Genomic DNA, 24,579 nt, shown 5'->3' with positions numbered 1-24,579 from the left:
TTTAGACATGATGTAAAGAAAACATTTTTTAACTCTTAGACTTGACTATAAGAATAGTAGAAAAGTGTGGCTCCCTAGTTCTCATGGGCAAAGCATATAAAAGAATTGATGAAATTGATTTCATCATACATCAAAAAGATAAGAAACAGAATTTCATGAAATACTTGTCCATTTCACTTTGTAGTACTCATGAGCATCAGTACAAATTTTTTAAAAAGTGGAGGCAGCAGCTGGATAGTTCAGTGGTTTGAGAGCCAGGCCTATTGGAAGGCCCTAGGTTCAAATCTGGTTTCAGACATTTCTTACCTGTCTGACCCTGAGCAAGTCACTTAACCCCCATTGCCTAACCCTTACCATATTCTGCCTTGGAGCCAATACATGGTACTGATTCTATGGTGGAAGGTAAGAGTTTAAAAAAAAAAACCATGAATAAGATTATATCTTATGTACCACCAATACTTGCAAAGGATGAAAAGTTAGAGAAATTCCATAAAGAATTCAATAAGACCTTCCTCTTTAGAGGAACCTATTCTTTAATGATATTTGTTGAATTAAAAAAAAAAAAGGAAAATATGCTTTAGGATCAGAAAATGAAAGAGGCCCAAAACTTATAAACTGCATAGAAGCCTCATATCAATATATCATTAATGCTTTCTTCCAGAAGAGAGCGAAAAAATATCAAACATAGTAAATACCAATTATGAAACTGATTATTTCTTACTGAAATGTCAGAAAGTGGCTGGTTATCCATTTTGGCGACTTTTCTGAATCAGCTGTCTACAATCTAACCATCAACTAAGAGCAAAGGTAAAAATCAACATTGATACTTAGAAGACTTTAAGGATTTAGCCTGTAAATAAAACCATTTCATTTTAATCTAATCATACAAGCCACTGACATTCTCAATTGAGAAATGGACAAAAGAATAGATGCAAACATGGACTTTCATCATTTTCTTTGGAAGTTTGGTGAGTGAAAAGCAAAGATGACAAAGAACATAGAAATTGCTGAGCCAGTAATCTCTTTATCTCCTCACCAAAGAGAAGAAGGTATATATATACTAAGGCAAGAACCACATTAGTTTAGATTATAAACACATCTGTGAAACCTTACAAAGGAAGATTGTGATCAATGCTGTCTTATAAAACAATGAGTAATTGTTAAAAGAAAAAAAGTGATTTGCCAAAAGCTTGAGAAAATATCCAATTAAGCCAGTTGATTTTAGGAGCATTTAAAGGAGAAGCTAGAAGGATAATGACCCAGAAGGAAAAAGTAAAAAAAAAAAAAAAAAAAATCTACATTTCGGAATGCACTAGTTTTTCTTCATGAATGACAATAGTCACTATATTTATATTCCAACGTTGTACTTCCTGATGTATTAAGTGAATCAATAAAAATGGCATTATGGAAAATGATGTAGAACACTCTGATGTACAAAATGAAGAATGTAAGTTACAGTACAGAAAATAAAGACAAAAAGAAAAGGTCTATGCTGAAGATGACACAGTTTCAAAGATGTTGGTTGAGAGAGTTGTTATATTCTCTGATTCTCAGGCTGGAAAGATACTAGATAATTAGAAAATATCATATATAGTATTGCCAAAGGTCTTACCTACATGGTGACTTTCTCATTGTTCCATAAATTTCTAAAAAATTTACATTTGCATCAAACATACCCCAGTAGGCTTTTGCAAACAACATTCTACTGGCCATAACTTTATAGGCACAGTTGATTGAACAGTACTAAGAGGGGCAACTAAGTGGCACAGGGGACAGAATGCCAATCCTCAAATTGGGAGGACTTGGGTTTGAATCTGGTATCAGATACTTCCTAGCAATGTGATCCTGGACAAGTCACTTAACACCATTTACCTTGCCCATGCCCTTCTGTCTTAATGTTATTACTGGGAGAAAGTAAGAGTTGAAAGAAAAAAAGTGTATTTTTTATTGTGTATCAAATATATTTTAGAGCCAAATGCAGCCTTAAAGACACAGGACATGGATGGGTCACAATTTGCATTTATTGAGGGAATACCCCCATTTTTCATGTAATAATAACTAGTATTTCATATAGCACTTTAAGGTTTGTGAAATATTTTGCAGATATTATCTCATTTGTTATGCTAGATCCATTAAAATATTGAAGAAAGAAAAACTTCCTAACATAGAGAACTGTTGTTTAAACCAATGTAGAGTATTTTGAGCATACTGAGTTTTCTCTTATTTTAGAGAGCTTCAAAAAGGGGCTAATTGTTATGGCTTCAGAGCTCCTTTCTGATTTTGAGATTCTATGATTCTGTGAGTACAGAATGAAGCCCTAAAGAAAAGAAGGCATTTTCTGTCAAACCATGCTTCTTCTATAAAGAATAGTGGGTTGGACTCATGTCTGAGATCTTTTACAGCTAAGTAATTTGACTCCATTATGGAGTACCCATTTGTTTTCCAGGACTTTGTAGATTAAGGGCCTCAGCATGAAGCTCAACTTGTTAAAATTAAAATAGTTATTTACTTTAGTTTCCACCCTGCCTCATTTAACTTTCATTGTTCTAATGGCTGCAAATGGGTCCTATCCTATCAACATTGATGCTCATTGCCTCTTATGTATCAGAATATTTATAGTAACATTTTTGTGGTAGTAAAAAATTGTAAACAAATTAGATTTCCATAAGTTAGGAATGGCTAAACAAATTGTAGTACATGAATGTAATGAAATATTACTATTGTAAGAAACTACAAATAGGATGAATAGAGAGAAACATTAAAAGACTTTTATAAACTGATGCAGAATTAGTTAAGCAGAGTCAAGAAAATAATATACACAACAACAATATAAATGGAAATAAAAACAGCCATAAAATAATTGAAAATGAATGTTGTAAAATTCAAAGAACAAGCTTGGTCTCAAAGAAGAAACATGAAAAAGTACAGAAAATTGCATCTATTGTCAGAGTTTTTTATTCTTGATTAGTTTTGCTGATATTTTCTTTTTCTTCTCATTTATACAATTATTTGTTACAGGAGATGGCTTTCTTGTGAGGAAGAAAATTTAGTTAATGGTTGTAGTCATTTTTCAGTTGTGTCTGACTCTTTATATATTTAAGAGTGGTGTCCTGCTTTTGTCAGTGCAGGCCAGACTGCCCGGGTGTCTTATCCTACAGGGTCTTCTTATCTATGATCTTTGTAATTCCATTTGAAGTTTTCTTGGCAAAGACATTGGAGAGAAATGGCATTTCCTTTTAAATCTCTTTTACAGATGAGGGAACAGGGTTAAGTGACTTGCCCAGGGTCACACAGCTACTAAGTAGCTGAGTCTAGACTTGAACTCAGTCACTTCCGACTCCCAGCTCAGCACTTAACTGCCCCTACTTAATGTATTAGTAAAAGATAAATAAAAGTTTATTCTTTAAAAATATGTTGATCGGGGCAGCTGGGTAGCTCAGTGGAGTGAGAGTCAGGCCTAGAGACAGGAGATCCTAGGTTCAAACCCAGCCTCAGCCACTTCCCAGCTGTGTGACCCTGGGCAAGTCACTTGACCCCCATTGCCCACCCTTACCACTCTTCCACCTATGAGACAATACACCGAAGTTAAGGGTTAAAAAAAATATATGTTGATCATAGGAATTAGATAACTAAGTAAGTTGGGAGGTGTTACAAAATTTAGTTATTTATAAGAATTAATCATTTTTTTTAGTTTCTTGTTAATGTGTTCAGTAATTTTATCCAAATTTGGTTATAGTATTAAACTTTTCTATTGTATTTTGATTAATAAATAGTGACCTCTTCTATAACTTAAAAAATTTTATAGACAGAATTGTAGAACTGGAAGTTAAGAAGTCATCTATTTCAAACTTCATATTAAATATGAGGAACAAGGAAAAAAAGGACTCAAATGACTTACCCAAGGTCACCAAGTATAGTCAGAACTGGGATATTATAGCTCAGATCTCCTGTTTTCTGCATCAGTTGCTGCAGCACTACCTCCATTATCATACTGAAGTGCTACTATGGGATTCTTTTCTCCAAAACTTTTACTTGAATGCATGTTCTTCACCTTCCTCATACAACCACTTCTCATTTCTGCTTTTCAAGGCCTGTACTTGTAATCTCCTTTATGGAGTACTCACCTATTTGAGCTATTGGCTTCTTTTCTATCTGTCATGACTCCTTATTTTGGAACCTCTTTTTTTCAGAATTCTTCCACTGTTAACTGCTTGATCACATGGGTCGATAGGGATATGATTGGGGATGTAGACTAAACAATCCACCCTAGTGCCAATATCAATAACATGGTAATAGGTCCTGATCAATGACACATGTAAAACCCAGGGGAATTGCACATTGGCAATGGGAGGAGGGGAGAGAAAGAACATGAATCATGTAACCATGGAAAAATTTTCTTAATTAAATAAAATTTAAAAAAGAATTCTTCCACTGTTACCAATAGCGTATATACTTCTTAGCACATACTTTTTTTCGTGGATTTTGACTATAATTAGCAACATTTACAGTTAAGATTCTTAACTGCTATATTGATTTCTCATTTTTCCCCATTATGATCCAGCAGGTCCTATTGAGTTTAAATCACTCCTTTTAAAAAAAAGCATTGTTAGTCTAATGACTTAGAAAATGGAAAAATCACTTAAAATAATAAGGCTGGGTAATATTAGATGGATACAAAGAGGACAGTCATGGGGGCCAGCCAGTGCAAATAGAAGACAACAGGAAGATGGAGTTTCATGTGAAATGTCATGAAAATTTGAAAAGACAAAATTTTACTTACACATTTAAAATGACAAGCACTCCCATTGTTGTAGTAAGAATGTACTCCTTCATGTCTAATGCTCTTTTCTAAAATGCGGGGACTTTTTAATGTTTTCAATTTGGGGTTAGAAAACAAATTCTTATACACGACTAGTTCAAAAACTGCTATAATGGCTTATCAGAGTTTAATTGACATGGATGATGTAGGATATGAAGTAAAATGTTATGTTAGTTTCTAACTTATATTAAGTATTTTATAGTTACAAAGTACTTTACAATTTCTTTTGTCTTAAAAATACTTCTCAGATCTTGAGACTTTTAAGAACAAAGCAGGTCCCTGTCTTTATCTTGATGTATATAGCATAGCATCTCTTATTGTCTGCTGGTCTTAGTTCCTCTCATTCCTGAATGCTTAAAAAATAAAGAGATCATGCAATAAATGTTGGTTAGATATATACTAAATATTCAACTCAACCCTGAGTTCTAATTCTTTTTTTTTAAACCCTTACCTTCCATCTTGGAGTCAATACTGTGTATTAGCTCCAAGGCAGAAGAGTGGTAAAGGTAGGCAATGGGGGTCAAGTGACTTGCCCAAGGTCACAGAGCTGGGAAGGGTCTGAGGACAGATTTGAACCTAGGACCTCCCATCTCTAGGCCTGACTCTCAATCCACTGAGCTACTCAGCTGCCCTCATGAGTTCTAATTCTTAAGAAACATATAATCCATGTATGATAGAGCAAATTGCATCACAGAATTGGAAAATGCAAAACATAATATCTAAGAAATCAATCATTTGGTTTTAAAAATTAATTTAGGAATAAAGTATTTCAACACTGGATAAAGGAATTTTTTGCAAATAAAAACTGGTTTTGTTAATGAAAACAACCTGTTTGTTGTGATTTATAGGTTAAATACCATCAGTCCACAGGATTTATAATCATCAGTCACCATGCCTTTATTATGCACCTAATATGTGCCAGGCACTGTACAAAGAAAACAAAACAAATTCTATTTTTAAAAAACTTATATTCTAATTGGGAGGACAGCAAAAATATCGATGCTATACCAATCAAACTACCAAAAATTATTTTATCATGCTCAAGAAAAGAATAACAATTCATCTGGAAGAACAAAAAACCAAGAATATCAAGGGAATTAATTTTTTATGTGAAGGAAAATGGCCTAGCCATACTAGATATAAAATTATATTATAAAGCAGTCTGATGCTGACCAAGAAATGGAGTGATGGATAAATGGAATAGGTTAGAATACACAATAGGTTACAATACACAGTAATAAATGGCTGTAATATCTAGTTTTGATAAACTCAAAGATTCTAACTTTTGGGACAATATTGAAGCAAAATACACACTCTTTGACAAAAGCTGCTAGGAAAGCTAGGGAAAAAGTATGGCAGAAACTAGGTATAAACCAACATCTCTCTCCATATACCAAGATACAGTTAAAATGGATACATGATTTGGACATAAAAGATGATACCATAAGCAAATTAGAGCATCAGGGGATAGTTTATCTCTCATCGCTATGGGTAAGGGAAGAATTTATGACCAAACAAGAGATAGAAAGCAGTACAAGATATAAAATGGAAAATCATGATTATATTAAATTTAAAAGGTTTTGCACAAACAAAACCAATGCAACCAAGATTAGAAGGGAAGAAGAAAACTGGGGGGAAATTCTTACAGCCTATATTTTTGATAATTTAAATACAGAGAAGTGAGTCAAATTTGTATCAATACAAATCATTCCCCAATTGATAAATATTCAAGGGATATGAACAGGCAGTTTCCAGATGAAAGAATCAAAGCTTATGAATTTTCAAATCATGTGAAAAATAGCATTCTAATACAGTATTAATTATAAAGCTGTACATTTAAAAAACTGAAATATCATGTTACATCGATCAGATTGCATAATATGACAGAAAAGGAAAATGATAAATGTTGGAGGGGATGTGAAGAAATTGGGTTACTAAAGCACTTGATGGTGAAGTTGTGAACTGATCTAACCATTCTGGAGAGCAATTTGGAACTATGACTAAAAGACTTTAAAATTGTGTACTTCTTTTGATCTAGCAATACCACTACTAGGTGTGTATCCTAAGGAGATAAAAAAAGGAGAAAAAGATGAATTTGTACAAAAATATGCATAGCAACTCTTTTTGTGGTCGCGAAGTATTGGACATTGAGAGAAAGTCCATCAATTGGGGAATGACTGCATAAGTTGTGGTATATGATTGTAATGAAGTACATTAGTGCTATAAGAAATGAAGAGCAGGGTGATTTAAAAAAACAAACCTGTAAAGACCTCTATGAACAGATACAAAGTGAAGTGAGCAGAACCAGGAGAACACTGTATACATTACATACAGTAATATTGAAAAATGATCAACTATGAATGACTTAGCTATTCTCAGAAATACAGTGATCTAAAACAATTCCAAAGAACTTGTAATGAAAAATGCTCTCTAACTCCTTAAAAATAACTGATGAGGTCTGAATGCAGATCAAAGCATACTATTTTTTTACTTTTTTCCACTTTTTTGTTTGTTTTATACGAGTCTTCTTCCATGACATAACCAATATGGAAATGTTTTGCATGATTGAATATATGTAACCTAGATCAAACTATGGTAAAGTCAGTAAAAGAAGATTATAAAATGTCCTATCCTTATATCATCACACTCAATAGGGAAAATAGCAATTTTTCATAATTACAAATGGCTTTGTTCTTTTTCTGAAAGTTCTTTTCTTCAGATATTCACTTTAATTAAAACATTCACTTTTGAGGATCTTACTGACCTTCAAAGATGAATTGAGTATGATTCAAGTCTTCTGGTTGTCATTTGAAAACAATTACACTAAAGTAGGAATTTAAAAAATAAATTCTTTGTATATTTGTATTTCTGGATGTTATACTAAAAAACTATCATATGTGATTTTTCTTTTCAGGTAATGAAAATTATAAGCAAATAGCCATGTGTGTTCTCTACCATATAAGCATGGATGATCGATTTAAATCTATGTTTGCATATACTGATTGTATACCACAGGTAGGTATTTCTTTTTTAAGAAAAATTTGCAAGATTTCTGTTTTTCTTACTTTTCTTCTCCAGCACCTTCCTTGCCAATTCTCTTTTCTTAGTTTATACTTTAATACTTGAATGAATCATTTCAATTCAACAAATATTTACTAAACAGCTCCATGCAAGCAAAGATACATATGAAAGTTACCCTGTCCTCAAGGCACTTCCATTCTCCTGGAGGGATGCCATATGTTCCCAGATAAGTAAATTTAAAGTATATAGACAACAGTACCATCTAACCTCAAGTAAGAGAACATTAACAAATAAAAGGATAAGGAAAGACCTCATGTTAGAAGTGTAGTACCTGTGCTGTCTCTGGAAAAAGGCTAAAGGTTCTAAGAGGTGGAAGTGATGATGACAAAATGCATTCTAGATTTGGGGGAATCACTTGTGTAGAGGCAAGAGATGAGACATGTATGTTGGATGGTGTTACTGAAATATTTCCTACCTGTTCATTTCAGGTGATCATACCAAATAAGCAAACATTTATTAAGCACTTAAAATGTGCCAAGAAGTGTGTACTAGGACTATGAATACAAAGGCAAAATAAAACAGTTCTTGTCCTCAAGGAGTTTATATTCTTTTGGTGGGGAATGGAACAATATATACACATAAGTAACTACAAAGCAATTTCTGGAGGGAGGGAGGTAGGTACAGACCTAACATGAGAGGTACTTTATTAACTCTAAAACCAGATTGCCACAGATCTAGGATAGCACAAGAAAATAATATGGAAAAACAGAGCACTAGAGGGATGAAGCTGTCATGAATGGGTATGAGATCATAGGGAGAGCTAGTCAGAGAAGAAACTTCCACCTAGAAGGCAACCTGTGATTTTGCATCACAGCAATTCTGAGTGAATCCAGTATCCCCCAATACTCTCTTCATAGTAGCACAGATAACGTTAATCATCACTCCTCAAGAAAGAGCTAGAAAGCAGAAGTAGAAAGGAAAAAGACAGGGTGCATTAGTAGTAAGACTGATGACTAGTCTGCTTTTCTCTACATCCGGAGAAAGGCAAGTCATTGGAGGCCTAAGGCTGAATTAGTTATTGAGGGCTGAGGTATGTTTGATATCAGATCTGCTCTATTCAGGATTTGTTCCAATGTTGAATGTATTTTCTCCTCCATCATGGTGAGGAAGGGATACAGGTCAAAAGTGTCTTTGTTCCTAGATTGGTAGACACTGTGGAGTAGGAGGGGCAACAGAAAAAATGTCCAGTCCTTGATCCTAGCTGACTTATGTCCTTTTCAGCCCTTTCTGGCTCTACATAAGATGATAAGGTTTCCAACTCTGACTTTCTGTGACAATAACTATCTTGAATAAGTAGTCTGTTTCTAGGGTTTCTCTGGGCATCTTGACAATGCTTCAGGAATTGCCATTTGTAAAGACAATCCATCATCCCACCTCTCCATCAGTAAATCAGTTTTAAACACTTAAATATGTGCAATGCATTCTGCCAAGAGCTAAGGATACAAAGATAAAAGTTAAACAGTATCTACTCTCATTGAACTTAGATTTTCCAGTAGTACACTTTATAGTCCTATCATGGCATCTCATCCTGGGGGCTCTTGTCCATGTTCTAACAAAAATAGTCTGGCTGTTATTGATGGAGTGAAGTGAACTTTTTATTTTGGCGCAAATAGTTGGTATCTTTGTCTGTGTTCTGAAGGACATGACTGATTTTGGTAAGATTTACTTAATCTTATGTTCTAAGTAGTAAAGCCAAATAGATTAGAACCCAGTTTAATCCAAAACCTGGGCTCTTTCTACTCTCAGTTAATATGTTCATTAAAAATCTTTCTTAAGTTTCCTGAAAACTCTACCAGGAAATATTTTGTTAGCTTAATTGGAGTTTCTATATTGAAAATTCTTGAAATAAATAAAACTTAAAAAATTAAGTCTTTTCACTAATTTAAATCAAACATCAATCTCACCTAAATTAAATTGTAATATAATTATATTTCCTATTATAGAACTAAAGTTACACCTGCAGGGAGTTAAAAAAAAAGGTGAACACTCAACTAAAGAAAATTTCACAAGCCATTAGGCTTTCATTCCAAGAGGTAACCTAATTACAGTTATTTATGGAAAATAGATATCTTTCAAAAGAATATGCAATGGATCTTTACAGATGGGCCTTCTCATCAAAACACTGCATGGTCAGTGCTTTGTGTCATCAAGCCCCTTGTCAAAACAAGTTTTCAATAAAAGAGTAGCCCCATAAGAGGGAGATTTCAGGTGATTTACTGTACTCCATTTCCACGTGTTGAGAAGGCCTCTGCTTTGCAGTTTCAAAGAGGGCTTCTTTTCTAATTCCATTTTGTGTCCAAATTTCATGGACTACAGGATATGAGCTGGAAATCAGCCAAGCCAGAAATGCCCTTGTCTAGATTGATGGGCTTTATGTAGACTAAAGTCACAGGATAGCTAGATTCAGTAAAAGAGAAATACAGAGTAAATTGGGAGAGAAAATTCTCTTGTTGACTTTTTAAATTAGAACCCATTTTTTCTGAATTGGAGATGTAAACAAAGGTTTGAACATGAAATTTTATTAATAAAGAAAGGACTATGGAATATGAACATATTTTAAACCCACTATATTATTAGTATATTTCTTGAGGCATTTTTACTATTGATTCTGAAGCTCAAAGCCCTTTGTGAATTGTTTCTTGTCATCTTTTTAAGAACTATACTACTTCTTATGCTTTTTTGACAAATGTTCTAACATCAAACATGACCATAATGGGAATTTGCCATGGAAAGTTTTCAGAATGTTTATGGTTTGTGTTTCTTGATTAAAATCTCCTCAAACTTTCCCAAAAAGCTAAGATTTTTTTTCCTTTTGAACATTCAGTTTTTATGGGAACAGCAAAATTATATTACCAAAGTCTATTGTAAACATCCTTCTCCTTGTTTTTGCTATAGGAAGGAGGCAATTTCTTGAGAAAACCAAAGTATCCAGTGGACTGTGTTTCTTACTGCAGTGATGCCCACCTACAACTTTCACTTCGGGGCTCAATTATGGCACACTTAAGGGAAATGTTGACATGGTTTATAACTACCCAGTGCCAAATTTATTGCAATATAAAAGAACCATGGAAATTTCAATTAGATCCATGGTTCCTCTAACTTCACTAATCATTCACTGAGCTGTAACGAACATTCCGTTCAGAGCAGCAGACATTGGTTGTTCAAAGCAATGTTTATGGTGCTTTAAACTGGTCTGTGACCACAAACAGTTAACTTACTTATTAAAGCCATATCTGATATTTGGAATTTCATAGGGTTTAACAGAATGTTTGTTCTCTTTGAAATTGTACCCAGCAGTTTTAGGTAAGCAATTTTTCAAGGGACATTATACATAACATTGTCAAATAGGAAGTATAAATAGGTCATAATGACAGTAAAATAGGAAATCAGTATGAGTATTTTCTTAAATAACAAATTGGGAAGGATGATTAGGTGCATCTTGACTAGCTCTTTATTCTAAGTTCCATTCATTTTCCAATTTAAAACTATTTTTGTGCCTCTGTTGTTATATTAACAGTTAGAGGACCTGTCTCCTCCACTGCCTTGAACAGTGGTTTGAACATAGTACATATTTAGTATATGGTTGTTGAAAAAATAAACAAATCACACACCATACTCACAATTATATTACTTTCCCTATATAAGGTTATTTCTGATACATTCTCTTTATCTCTACTTGACCAATGTGCTGGGCCATTTTAGTCATGTAGTAGATTCTTTTGCTTGTTTTTTATAATCTCAGTGCGTAGATTATCTCAGGTAAGCATCCTTTTGGAAGTCAGGAGTTAATGGTTGGTTGTATTCTAGTAACAGTTAAAAATAGGTATTAACAGTTCATTGTTATTTAGACCTCTAAAATGCATGTTTTGTTTAAATAGGTGCAAATGCCATCCAGATGCTTATAAAAAGTATTTATTAGTAATGGAATGGCCAATCAAAGTGCATGGTTAGGTAATGATGTCATAGTGTTATTTAATATTTTACCACAGAACAGTATGCAAGGATCTCCATAGCTCCCCACATGTTTTCCACTCCAGTTGTCCTATTGGGCCCCTCTTTGATCTACATGCTCCTTTTTAGCTGAATGCTGGTAAACGTCCTTTCTGACAGCACCCTTTGCTCCTGCCTGCCATTATCTGCCGAAGTTCAGAAACCAGAGCATCACTTCAAACAGCCGAGTTAGGGAGTAGCCAGTCAGGAGAGATTCCTGAGGCATGCAAAGTTCTGGCATAATCATTCAAAGATGTTTGGGCAGGGAGTTGGATGGGGGGGAGATGTGTGCAGAGGTGTATGTGAATACAGAGAGCTGTGGGGGTTGGCCTCTGGTCACTGGTAAATAAGTGAAGTCAGGTGCCAGAGAGTCTAGACACAGTGATTTCAGTCCTGGGTCTGTGGTATCTGATACTCAATATGGGACTTGTCTGATTGAACACTACTGCCTCTTCATTGCACAAGCCATAGACCTTTTAGTGCCTTCCTGTTAAATCAGTAAAAGATGACAATGGACATAGTTAAAGCAGAACAAATTTAATTTTAATATTTCCTAGTTGGCAGCAATTACACTCACTTTTGAAGTGCCACGGGTAGCAATCAAATTAAATAAAAGCATAATGGTACACGTGGAGGTCATATTAAACTATTATTTTAAAATTTGAATGGGTTTAATTGGAATTGAAGTGAGTTTCTTTTTCTTATTATAAGGAACTAATTCTATATCAGAATGCATTCTATTCATTTTAAGTTTTAATTTCTCTTGATTTTGTAAGAGAATTGCTAAGGCTAAAAAAAACAATTTGACTTAAGAAAAAACGTATAAAAATAATTAGAAACCAAATAAGTTTTAAGAGTTTAATGTGAGAATTGCTGACAGGTAAAATAACCTCATCACCTAAATTATCAACTCCTTCGACCTCATAAATCAGGGCAGTGCTAATTTTATGGAATCTCAGATTGGTTAATTCTTATTTGTGACATGAATCATTCTATAAGGCAAGCTAGAGATTAACCAATTGATATTTTTTAAATCTTAAAACAGTAAAAGTTTGAAATAAATCTATAATGTTTTTAAATTGGAATGTGAAAACTCCAAATAAAATAAATATTAATTACATTAATTGAAACATTAGGACTAAAAGTTTTATTTAGTTTGTAGCTACTTAGATGGTTGATATATGAATAGCTAATGAAATCTACACATCTAGTGACTAGATTAAATAATTGATACAGTATCTTTTTATTTGTATAGTTGTCTTGGGTTTTAGTTGCTCTTGATGTTATTCTCAAGATTTCAAGCATCAGTTACAAATGAGTTAAGAGCATCCATTTAGGGTGTCTATGCATGTTTTAAACCATTCACCTGCATTACTACAATTTTTAAAGTACATAAATACTTCCAAGTCATAAATATGCCAAATTCACCTGTTGTTAAAATCTCATCTTTACTTCATGGCTGATTTAAGATCCACCTCCTTTAAATTCTATTTCATTTCTTCTCTTCAAGACAATTCATATTTTGTTTAATCTAATCTAAGCAAAAAGTAAAATTTAAAATTGCTTCAGTTTTAGATGGAGGTTTTCATTTTTTACTTACCAAAGACTTTGTTTTATTTACTCTTCTAATTCAGCATCTTGGATCATGGAATTTATAAGCAATAAGCATTTATTTAGAGCCTACCATATGCCAGGCACTCTATGTCTAGAGATATAGAGACAGAAGTGACAGTCTAGGTGAAAGATGATAATAGCTTGAATTAGAATTATAGCTATCTGAGTGGAGACAAGTAAGAAATATTGTAGTTCTAGAAATGATAAAATATGACAACTTAAGTGTGTATGCAGTATGAATGAGAATGAAGAAGTCAAGGAAGACATTAAGCTTGTAAACCTGAGTAATCAGAAGAATAAGAGGGAATTTGAAAAAAGGTTGGTTGGTGGGGGAAAGTTAATGAGTTTGGTTTTGGACATGTTGCATTTAAGATGTTAATTGGTTGGACATAAAATTTAAAATGTCTCACACGCAGTTCATGATGCAAGACTGGTGTTTTGGAGAAAGTTTAGGGTTAGATGTATAAATAACTGAGGTCATCTTCATAAACACAATAAATAACCCTTTGGGAGCCAATGAGTTTAGTGAGAGAGAATACAAAGAGAAAAAAGATGAGAGCCTAGACCAGAATCTTGAGGCTCACCCACAGTTATTGGATGTGTGATATAGATGATTATCTGACAAAGAAGGGCTTACACAGGTATTAGGAAGGAGAGATACAGGATAATAAATAGAAGGGATGATGAGATTGGGTGAGAGGTTTTGTTTTTTTGTTTTTTAAGGATTGAAAAACTAGTAGAGAAAAAGGGATTGAAGATTGGGAATTGAAGGAGGGGTGATCATGAATGCAATGTGCTAGAAAAAGCTGGAGGGGTTGGGTTCAAGGGTTGCCCTGGGCAAGGAAAAAAGGACCACTTAAGAGAATACTATGAATGAAAAGAAAATGGGGTTTGATGTTAATGCACTGTGAGATAAAGAGAAAGGAAGGAGAATCATAGGATAATAGATTTAGAGCTGGAAGAAACCCTTGGAGGCCATTGATTCTAGCTCTCATTTGACAGATGATAAAACTAAAGAATTGAGAAGTTAAGTCACTTTTCTAAAATCACATACCTAGCTAGCTAATAAGTTTCTGAGGTAAGAATTAAACTTTGGTCTTCCTAATTCCCAAGTCCATCATTCTACATTACACAGCTTCCTCAAAGAGAAGATTTGGAACAGTTTACTCTGGGGAGTAGAACAGAAAATCAGTTGAAGAATAAAAGTTGCCATATTGAGGGCCCAATTATGATTAGATAGTATAAATTAGTAAAGGACCCAGTCAGCATGGTTGGGCAACATTTTCCAGTTCTGTTCATCACCATGTGAGTAAGAATATTGTGTTGCATTACATTATATTGCATTAGTTTTTTTGGTTGCTGTGACATACTGTTTAGGCATATTAATCTTATAGTGCACAAAAAGAAGCATTGTTTATAAGAGAAGGATCACTGGATTAGCTCTGCTTACCTACTTTGTCTTGGTCCTTATCAGATTCCTCATTCTGAAAATGAGGGCATTAGACTTCAAGGATCTCTATGGTCCCTTCTAGCTCTAAATCTCAAATACAAAATTCCTAGGTCATTTAATATCAACTGTTAGGGGGCAGCTGGGTAGCTCAGTGGAGTGAGAGTCAGGCCTAGAGACAGGAGGTCCTAGGTTCAAACCCAGCCTCAGCCACTTCCCAGCTGTGTGACCCTGGGCAAGTCACTTGACCCCCATTGCCCACCCTTACCACTCTTCCACCTATGAGACAATACACCGAAGTACAAGGGTTTAAAAAAAAATTAAAAAAAAAAAAACTAAAAAAAAAAAACTAATATCAACTGTTGTCTAAGTATGCTTTCTCAATCCTATGCTGATGAAGTTGATTTTTGTAACTTAGAGAACTTTATACTAATCTCTATTACATTTCATTTTAGATTCAGTTTATCAGTCAAGCTTGTTAAGAATTTTTTGGACTCTGAATATTATTCAGGGTCTTCAATGACAGTCAATACAGAAGTATTTGGGAATTTTTTATGATAAACATAAATATTAAAAGATCTTCCCTATACTTTAAAAATATCAATTCTGCCAAAAGCTATTATGACCTTTAAAAAGAATGATCAAATACATCATACTTATTGGTAGCAATTATTGCCCTTTGTTCATCTGTTCAATGAAGACTTAAAAATTACTCCAGCCCACATTTTACTTTTCTCTGAGCCCCTTTTGTTCTTAGTCTATACCACAATATATCTATTTTTAGATATTTGTACAAATACATATATATAATTAGTTGTGTATCATGCATTATCTCTTTGCATCATAGTTTTTTGTGCATAGAATAAGTCTTATTACTTCTTCAATCATAGTGTAAGCTAGACCTATGAAATATGTTTAGACTTATTTTATATTCCCCTTAACATCTGGTCCTGTCCTGATCCCATTGCAGCCAGAGTTCATTAAATAAGTATTTCAGTCAGACACTCAACAAGTATTTATAAAGCACTCACTATGTGGGAGGACCTGTGCTAAGTGCTGGGGATATAGATAAAAGAAAAAAAAAAGTAAGATCCTGCCCTCAAGGTCATTCTAGTAGGGAAAGACACATACAAAAGGATGCTAAAAAGGAAGCTGAAGAGGATTGGAGTGAAGACAAGGAAACCAGGGTACTTGGCTCAGGGTCATGGTAATGATAATCTAGAGCACACCAGATAGGAATGAGACATAGCTAGCCTGGGCACCTGTTTCGTATGATTTTGTATGTTTAGTTAGTCATCAAAGATAGATGGGGACCATTCATGGATATTCATCTCTTAATTTCCAAAAGAAGACAATAATGTCATTGACCAGTTTTATGCATTCAAATAATTTTTCATTGTTTTTATTTCTTGATTATGAGGTTTTTGCCGTGTGTATATTGAAACTTTGTCATCTATTTTGTTTTTTAAGTTTTAAAATATTCTCGTGATTTAACTCAGGGTATATGTGTATCTATTGCTAGCTAATGAAAATGCTCTTTGAATGCTCTGATGAACGAATTGAACTAGAGCTCATCTCCTTCTGCATCAACCTTGCTGCTAACAAAAGGAATGTACAGCTTATTTGTGAAGGTCAGTAACTTTGAGTTTCTTACTGCTCATATTTGAGCATAAAATGCATTCAGTCAATTGACAAGACATTAATGTGTGTGTATGTATGTATGTATAATGGGCAACCACTACTGCAAGCTGGTCAAGAACCATCTTTTTTGGCTTTAATTCTCTACAGGTATTAGTCATCATTACTATGAAGTTCTGAAATGGTCTTACATAATAGATGGATAACCCAGTATATTCTTGAGTGGAAACATTGGACATTAAGGGCAGTTTTATATTCTGCCATAGGTTATCTAAAATTAATATTGGTTATTTATATATTTCCTAGAAAGAAACTTTTCTCTTTTATGTTTGCTTCTCTTTTAATCTCTTATTTGTTAATACAATTGATATTGAGAGAGTTGGGGTTTTTTAATTCTCTTTAAGTCAAATTGTATTTGGTATAAATTGACTTTGTATTTTTTGTCTATAGGAAATGGCCTGAAGATGCTCATGAAGAGAGCTCTAAAATTCAAGGACCCACTGCTGATGAAGATGATTAGGAATATTTCACAGCATGATGGACCAACAAAAAATTTGTTTATTGTAAGTGCATATACTTTATCATGTGTTAAGTTATATCAAGTGCCATCCTATGGATAGAAAATGTTGTATCATTGTATTTATTCTGGGAGCTTAAGTTGCAGATAGAGCATTATAGTGGGTGTGAGAAAGGACTGTGTTCATATCTTGCCTCAGACACTTATTAACTTTGTGAACCCTGGACAATTCCATCTATTTTTCTGGGTCTCAATTTCCTCATCAGTAAATAAGAGTTGTAAATAGAACCTATGTTACAGAGGTTTTATTAGTATCAAATTAGATTTTGTGTGTAAAATGCTTGCAAACCTTAAGATCCTATATGATTGCAAGATGTCATCATCATCTTTTATCTCATTGTGGATATTCCCTCCAACATTTATACTTAACTTTTGTACAAATTCTCCAGTAAATATATCTTAGTAAGTCCACCCAACTTTCCTGGGTTCACTTGCTTTCACTTGATATAGCAAGGATAATAATAGAACTAATGCAAAGAGCATCAATTACCTTTTACTAGCCTATCTTTTTTCTCCTATAAGTTATTTCTCTGAGATAATCCTTTACATCATTTCTCTTGTGTAATTACCCATTTATTATTTGTGACCTATAATAATTATAATAATTTAAATAGTCTCTTAAGATAGTTAAGCTCGATTTTATCCTTGTTTAAAATTAGAATTTTAGAAACATAGAACCCTAAAACATTAAAGGACCTAAGAAAATATTCAGTTCAACCCTTTTCCCAGAAAATGAATCTAACATTACTGACAGAGAAGGGTTATTATCCTTATTTGTTAGCAGAGATTAGCCTCTGCTTGAATACCTCCACTTACAAATAAATCACTGAGATGGCTAAATCTTTGAAACACAGACATATGAGACAAGAGAAACCTAAAATAGTAACTATATTTGAGCAGTTGGAAGGGGATAAATGGTGATCAGATACTTATATCCTAATGAGAGAGATGGGTAGAGAAGGGAAGAAACTATTGCCTATTAAAAATCCTATTGACTTCCAGGAGTCAAGGAGTAAGTAAAGAAAGAAAAACTTGGGCCCAGGTGGGTTTTTTCTTTGTTTGTTTTTCATTTGAGAATTTTATTTTTAAGTGGAAAAAGAAGAATTTACTAGGGAAGAAATGAAGAATGAATTTTTCCTCATTTTTCCCAGGTACCTTCCCTATTCTCCAATTCTTTAACCATGAAACATGATCAAATCAAACCTACCATTGTTAACTTGCTCCTCTCCTCAATGCCCTCATTTCATCATCCCTTTAACAGAGAGACCTCTCCTTGGCCAAAATTCTGCTCAGTGTTATCTCTCTTATTAGAATATTATCCTAGTGTCTCAATTTGGGATTATGTATATGAAAATGACTTAAAGGTTATTGACAAGAAAGAAAAAGTCCATATATGTCCAAATATTTTATAAGAGCACTTTTTGTGGTAGCAAATAACTAAAAACAATGTAGATACTCATCAGTTAAAGAATAGACAAACAAATATAATGGAATATTCCCAAGTTATAAAAAACCAACAATAAACTTAATAATGAGTATAGAAGATCCTAGAAAGCCATATTCAAATTAATGTAAAATGAAGTAAGCAAAGTAAGCAAGAAAACAATATACACAATGACTATGGCGATATAAATAGAACAAAAACCTCAAAACAGTCTGAATTTAGTATGAAATTAGAAAGAAAGAATTTGTCCCCAAAGAAGAGATATGAAAAAACACCTCCCACAACTCCTTTGTGGTTAGAGAGGGTACAGTCCACGGGTGTGGAAGCCTGTATATAACATCATATTATTTTTAAGTGTTGATTATATTTACTGATTTTCCCCTTTTAAAAAAAATTCTTTGTTTTAAGGAATTGTTTTCTAGCAAAGATTCTGGGAAGAAATGAAGAGAATATAAAAATAAAATATATTAATGTCTTTAAAAATGAATGTAGGGGGCAGCTGGGTAACTCAGTGGATTGAGAGTCAGGCCTAGAGATGGAAGGTCCTAGGTTCAAATCCAGCCTCAGACACTTCCCAGCTTTGTGTCCCTGGGCAAGTCACTTGACCCCCCATTACCCACCCTTACCACTCTTCCACCTATGAGCCAATACACAGAAGTTAAGGGTTTAAAAATAAAGAAAAAAAATGAATGTAAATTTCTTGAGGGGTAGGAACTTTTCTGTGTTTGTATGAGCACATAGTGTAATGCTTGAACACATATAGATGCTTAATTATTTTTCATAATTTAAAAGAATATCTAGACATAAAGATAAAAGTGGCAGAGCAGGAAATTCATGAGTATCTCCTTTATATGATCAGAGAAAAGGAGAAAGTATATATTTTATATATATACACACACTATATATATACATGCATAAATATATGCTATACTGTGCCACAAGCACACACAGAGTTTAGTTCATTAAAATCAATAGGGCAATAGGCAGAGAGAGAAAGGGAAGGGTAGAAGTAGGGAAAAATTGTCAAAAAGAAAATATACCTCATCTAAGGAAGAGGAATTATAAAAGGGGAATTAAAAAGAGAAAAATAAAGTGAAAAAATCCAACAACTTAGGTTTGGCTGGGACAGAAAAGGAAAAAGAGAAGATCAGACTAGACTATTAATGCTTAAACTACCTTGCTTTGCCATCTTTTTTTCCTTGTAAAAGGAGTGGGTTAACTGACAAAGAGAGAAAACATTGTAATAGGATCTGATGAAAGAAAAAACATTCCTACCATACAGTATATAGTCACACTCAGTGTGTTTGAGATGAACCTTACCTATCAATCTTTCCCCCTGATAAAATGGGAAAAGGTGGCAAAATGGATTAGATGGAAAAATCCAATTATATGCATCATTCATTTATAAGAAAAATACTTCATATAACAAGCATCCTTTGGTCCCACTCTCCCAGAATGAAACTGATTACATCTCCCAAAGTTCTAAGATTACCCTTGAATGTTTGGGGGGGGGGGGTAGAAGAATTATCTGCTACTATTGACTAGAGCCCCCATTTTGGTGTAGTTTTCCCCAACTCCCCCTACCATTGTTAGTCAGTACCCCAATTTCATTTATCTACTTAACATTTATTAGCTTTTACAAAAATTATTTAAATTTGAAGATACAGCTAGAGCTGAAGTACAAACGTTTTCTCTCCAACAACTCAGAGAGCATACTTTCACTTATGCCACCTTAGTTTCTGAGGAGAATGGGTTCAGACTTAAGGCAGCTGCTCCCAAGCATTGGTCTCATCAAGTTCATAACCAGATCTGCTATTACATTTGGAGGAGTCCTACTTTCATCTTACACTGCTCTGAGTCTCAAAAGTTGAACCTCATTCCTTGGGGTGTCAATGCTAGGCTGTCTACAAAACCAAACATGAGCTCGACTCTCAGTTTACTAAATGATTCACGCTGTTGACCTTTTTTATCTCTCTGGGTCATAGCTTCCAACTTCCTTTACCTAAAATGAAAGAGCAAATACCAAGGCAGGCAAATAACTGAGTTCTATATTCATGGATTTAAATGCTGATCGATGGGGAGGAGACTCAAGTCCTCTCCTTGGATAGCACTGTCTCTCCCTTAGTCATCATCAACCAGGAAGAAGTTAGCCAAAGAAAAGAAACAAAAACAAGAGTAAAAGGCCAAGGCTGACTTAAGACCTTTTGAATGCACCCATAGCTTTTCACCATGTGGTTAACAGACTGAAACTTCTTACAGAATGACTAAACATGCTCCAAGGATTTCCAATATCTGTCATCATAACTCTCTTGGAAACAATATATATTTTCTATCCTCTTCCATGTGGAAATTGTATCTTCTGAACACTCAAGTGCACTCTTCACGAGCTTATAAGGCCTAAATATATCAACCAGTCCCCTATTAAAAGATATGACACAGTAAATTCTACTTAAGCTCTTCATCTTTAATCTGTGTAAGTGGAATATTATTGCACCATAAGATAGAAGAAAATGTTAATTTAATGAGAATATATGTGTGTGTGTGTGTATATATATATATATATATATAGAGAGAGAGAGAGAGAGAGAGAGAGAGAGAGAGAGAGAGATAGAGAGAGAGAGAGAGAGACTGATGCAGGAAAAAGTGAATAGAACCTAAGAAAACAATTTATGCTATGATAATATCATAAAGAAAAACAATTTCTAAAGACTATGGAACACTGTCAATATCACAATAAACCATAATTCTAGAGAACAAAAGTTGAGTCACAATACTAACCCCACCCACCCCCACCAGAAAGATGATAGACTGTGTGCAGACTAATAGAATGCAGTGTAAGACATGAATTTGGAACATAGCCAAATGTGGACAATGCAAATTGTTATGAGGGTTTTCCCCCCTTCTTTTGTTAAATTTTCACTGTGGTCAAGGGAGTGGGAAGGTGAGAAAATAAATGCTTGTGAATTTTTTAAGAAGGCATGTTACATAGAAATAAAATATCTACAAAATAAAAAGATAAGCAGAGAAATTCAGAAGGACATTGATATTCCCAAGGCCATTGAGTTCAGGGACCTCAATTGTCTCCATTACGATCCTTTTTTAAAAGATGATGTTCTAGGTGGTAGTATTTGGTTAACTTGCCTAATATATGCTGACTCAACAAGAAACATGAAAGAATTAAATAAAATTTTAGAAAAGTTGGCTATGATAGAACTCTAGTAACTATTGTTATAAAAATAAAGAGGAAGATAATCTCTATACTGCTACTAATATTACTAAGGCTAGTTATTATAGTTGTTATTAATCTGTATATAATCTGAGGAAGCTTTGGTTTGGTTCCCTAATGGCTGGTACAGGGACACTCTAGTCCTGCCACTCAGCTGGATGTTATAATAACTACCCTTCTTTATAACAGTGCCCAGGCAGGATCCCTAAAGGTCAATGGATGGGTAACCCTTTCAGGTCCCACCTGGTTTTGATTGATTATTGGTATTGGGCTCTATCAGCCTTGGATAACGTTCATCTGACTGCGTTTCTCCCTCCCCAGAAGTGGTGATAGAATAACTATTCCAGGAAGGTACTTAATAACTTTTATCTATGTTGTATACAAGGGAAAGGAATGATCAGGAAAGGGTTGGGAATAGGAGACCTTATCACTAAATCTATGACAATAATCTCTGAGGACTGTAGGCTGTTCAGTAATGCTGGGCCTGTTCTTTACCTCCTTTGGCTCAGCCTGGCCACAGCCAAACCAGAGTAAGCAAACTGTTTGGATGATGCAAATATTTATGACGGTTTCTCTCAGCTTCTTACTGCTAGTTGTTTTGCCAGTCCTACAGCCTTCAGGAAATACCACCCTTACCCACCCTCTTCTTCTTCTCCTACCCACTTCCTAGATCCCCCCAAGGCCCGGGATACCTAAATATCTAGAGATGGGTTAGGTGCCTAAATATCTAGGGGATTCAGAGAGAATCAGAGGATCCACGGTGTGACCCACAAGGTCAATCAATGTTCAAGATCAAATGTCCAAGGCAAGAGTTTAGGCAAAGCTCAGCCAAGGAAAAGTCAAAGCCAAAAGGGTCCCCAAAAGACAAAAGGGGTCCCTCTCAGGGGGCTGCCAGGTTATTTATATCATATCCTTTCTGGCCAACTGCCTTTCCTCCTGTCCTCATGGCCTCCAGGAACATTCCAATGTCTCCAACTGTCTTCACCTGTCAATCAAGGTGAGACTCTCAGCCCCCCAGAATCTGATTATGACCCTATTGAATGAAAATTGGAAGGTTAGGAGTTAATATTTATTAGTTCATGACACCTTTAAAAAAACCTACCTAGTTTGTATTAGGGTAAAACAAAAATAAGCAAATGCAAAAAAGCAGAGATATTAAACACATTCTTTATTGACTACAACATAAAAGTTATAAGAGCAATTTAAAAGATTCAGACTTAATGAAGACTAAATAATAAAATATTGAAGAATGTATAGGTCAAAGAACAAATCACAGAAATTATAGGTAATTTTATTTTAAAAAATACAATAATGAAACAACACAAAATTTTGTTATACATCTAAAGCAGTCAGGCAAAATTCTGAACAATATTCATCAACAAAAGAGAAAGAAAATTAATGAACACAACATGGAACTTAAAGAAAACTGAGAAAAGCAGCAAAACATAAAAATTACCAGGAAATCTAGAAAGAAATCTGGCAGAAATTAAGTTTAGATGAATATTCATACCATCTACCATAATGAATTCTAAAGTGATAAATGATTGAAATTTACTAGAGTAAGATAAAAATCATTAAAACATTAAAAATACTAAAGAAAAAGGAAAGATATTTTTCACAAGGGGAAAATTCTTAATGTAAAAAAATGTAGAGACAATAATAAAAGATGAAATGGACAGTTAGATGTAAAAAGTATAGCATATGAAGTATATACCTTAGAGCCAGCTCAAACTGGCTTAATTGTTAAATTTTTAGCATGAAGCATTTACACCTTGGAAATCAGCAAATATTACTGTGATTGATTTATTGTTTTATTGATTTCTAGGCTTAAGAAAGCAATGAAGAAATTATAAAAATGTAGATTATACTGAAAATTACATATACACCTACAGAGAAAGAAGGGATGGAATTCAGTTTTAAACATTTAAACATTTTTGGAATATGTTATTAATAACTATAAAGAAAAATGCTCCAAATCAATAAAATAAATAAAAATTAAAACAGCTCTGAGGTTTTGCTTCTTACTTATCAGATAGATAAAGATGCCAAAAAAATTTGTAGGGGTTATAGGAGAGCAATCATTCTAATGCATTGTTGGGGAAACAGCAACTTGGTTTGACTGCTCTGGGAAATAATTTGCAATCATACTCCCCAAATCATTAAACTTTACATGCCCTTTGACCCAGTGATACTTTAGGCACACACCTCCAAGCATATGAAGGGTAGGGGGTAAAGGCCTACATGTTCAAAAATATCATGCCATTTTTTGTTTTTGCAAAAGAGCTGGAAATAAAATAGTTATCAATTAATTGGAAGAATGTCTGATCAAAGGGTCATATATGAGTATAATGGAATTTTATGATCCCTTGAGAGGAATTAACTTTAAAAGACCATAGAATTCTGACCAAAACCACAAACAATAATGACTTCAAAAGACCAGTGATAAAATGTACCTCCCATCTCTTGGCAGAGAAATGATGGACTGGAGGTATAAAATGCATTTGCATTCTCAGACATGGCTAATGAGTTGATTTTATTTTTTGCCTATACATATTTGTTACAATGAAGATCTTGTGGCCGAAAGAGTTAGTGATAGGGCAACTAGGTGGTATAGTGGATATAGAGTGCCAGGCCAAAGATTCTGAGTTCAAATCTGGCCTCAGATATCAGTTGTGTGATCCTGGGTAAGCCATTTAAGCCCACTTGCCTCAGTTCCTTCACCTGTAAAATGAGTTGGAGAAGG

At 34.1% G+C, this 24,579-nt stretch overlaps 1 protein-coding gene across 1 annotated transcript in view; it reads left to right on the top strand.

The window, feature by feature from the left end:
- Positions 1 to 24,579, top strand: part of KIFAP3 (kinesin associated protein 3) — a 188,882-nt gene that overhangs the window by 98,168 nt on the left and 66,135 nt on the right. The window contains exons 11-13 of the mRNA XM_044675890.1: positions 7,734 to 7,834; positions 16,474 to 16,582; positions 17,040 to 17,152. Of these exons, the coding sequence (XP_044531825.1) occupies positions 7,734 to 7,834; positions 16,474 to 16,582; positions 17,040 to 17,152 (323 nt within the window). The remainder of the gene's footprint in view (positions 1 to 7,733; positions 7,835 to 16,473; positions 16,583 to 17,039; positions 17,153 to 24,579) is intronic.

The sequence above is a fragment of the Gracilinanus agilis genome, chromosome 4 (assembly GCF_016433145.1).
Source record: "Gracilinanus agilis isolate LMUSP501 chromosome 4, AgileGrace, whole genome shotgun sequence".
Classification (NCBI taxonomy): domain Eukaryota; kingdom Metazoa; phylum Chordata; class Mammalia; order Didelphimorphia; family Didelphidae; genus Gracilinanus; species Gracilinanus agilis.
The sequence above is the reverse complement of the archived record's forward strand: the minus strand, read 5'-3'. Positions and strand labels throughout refer to the sequence as shown.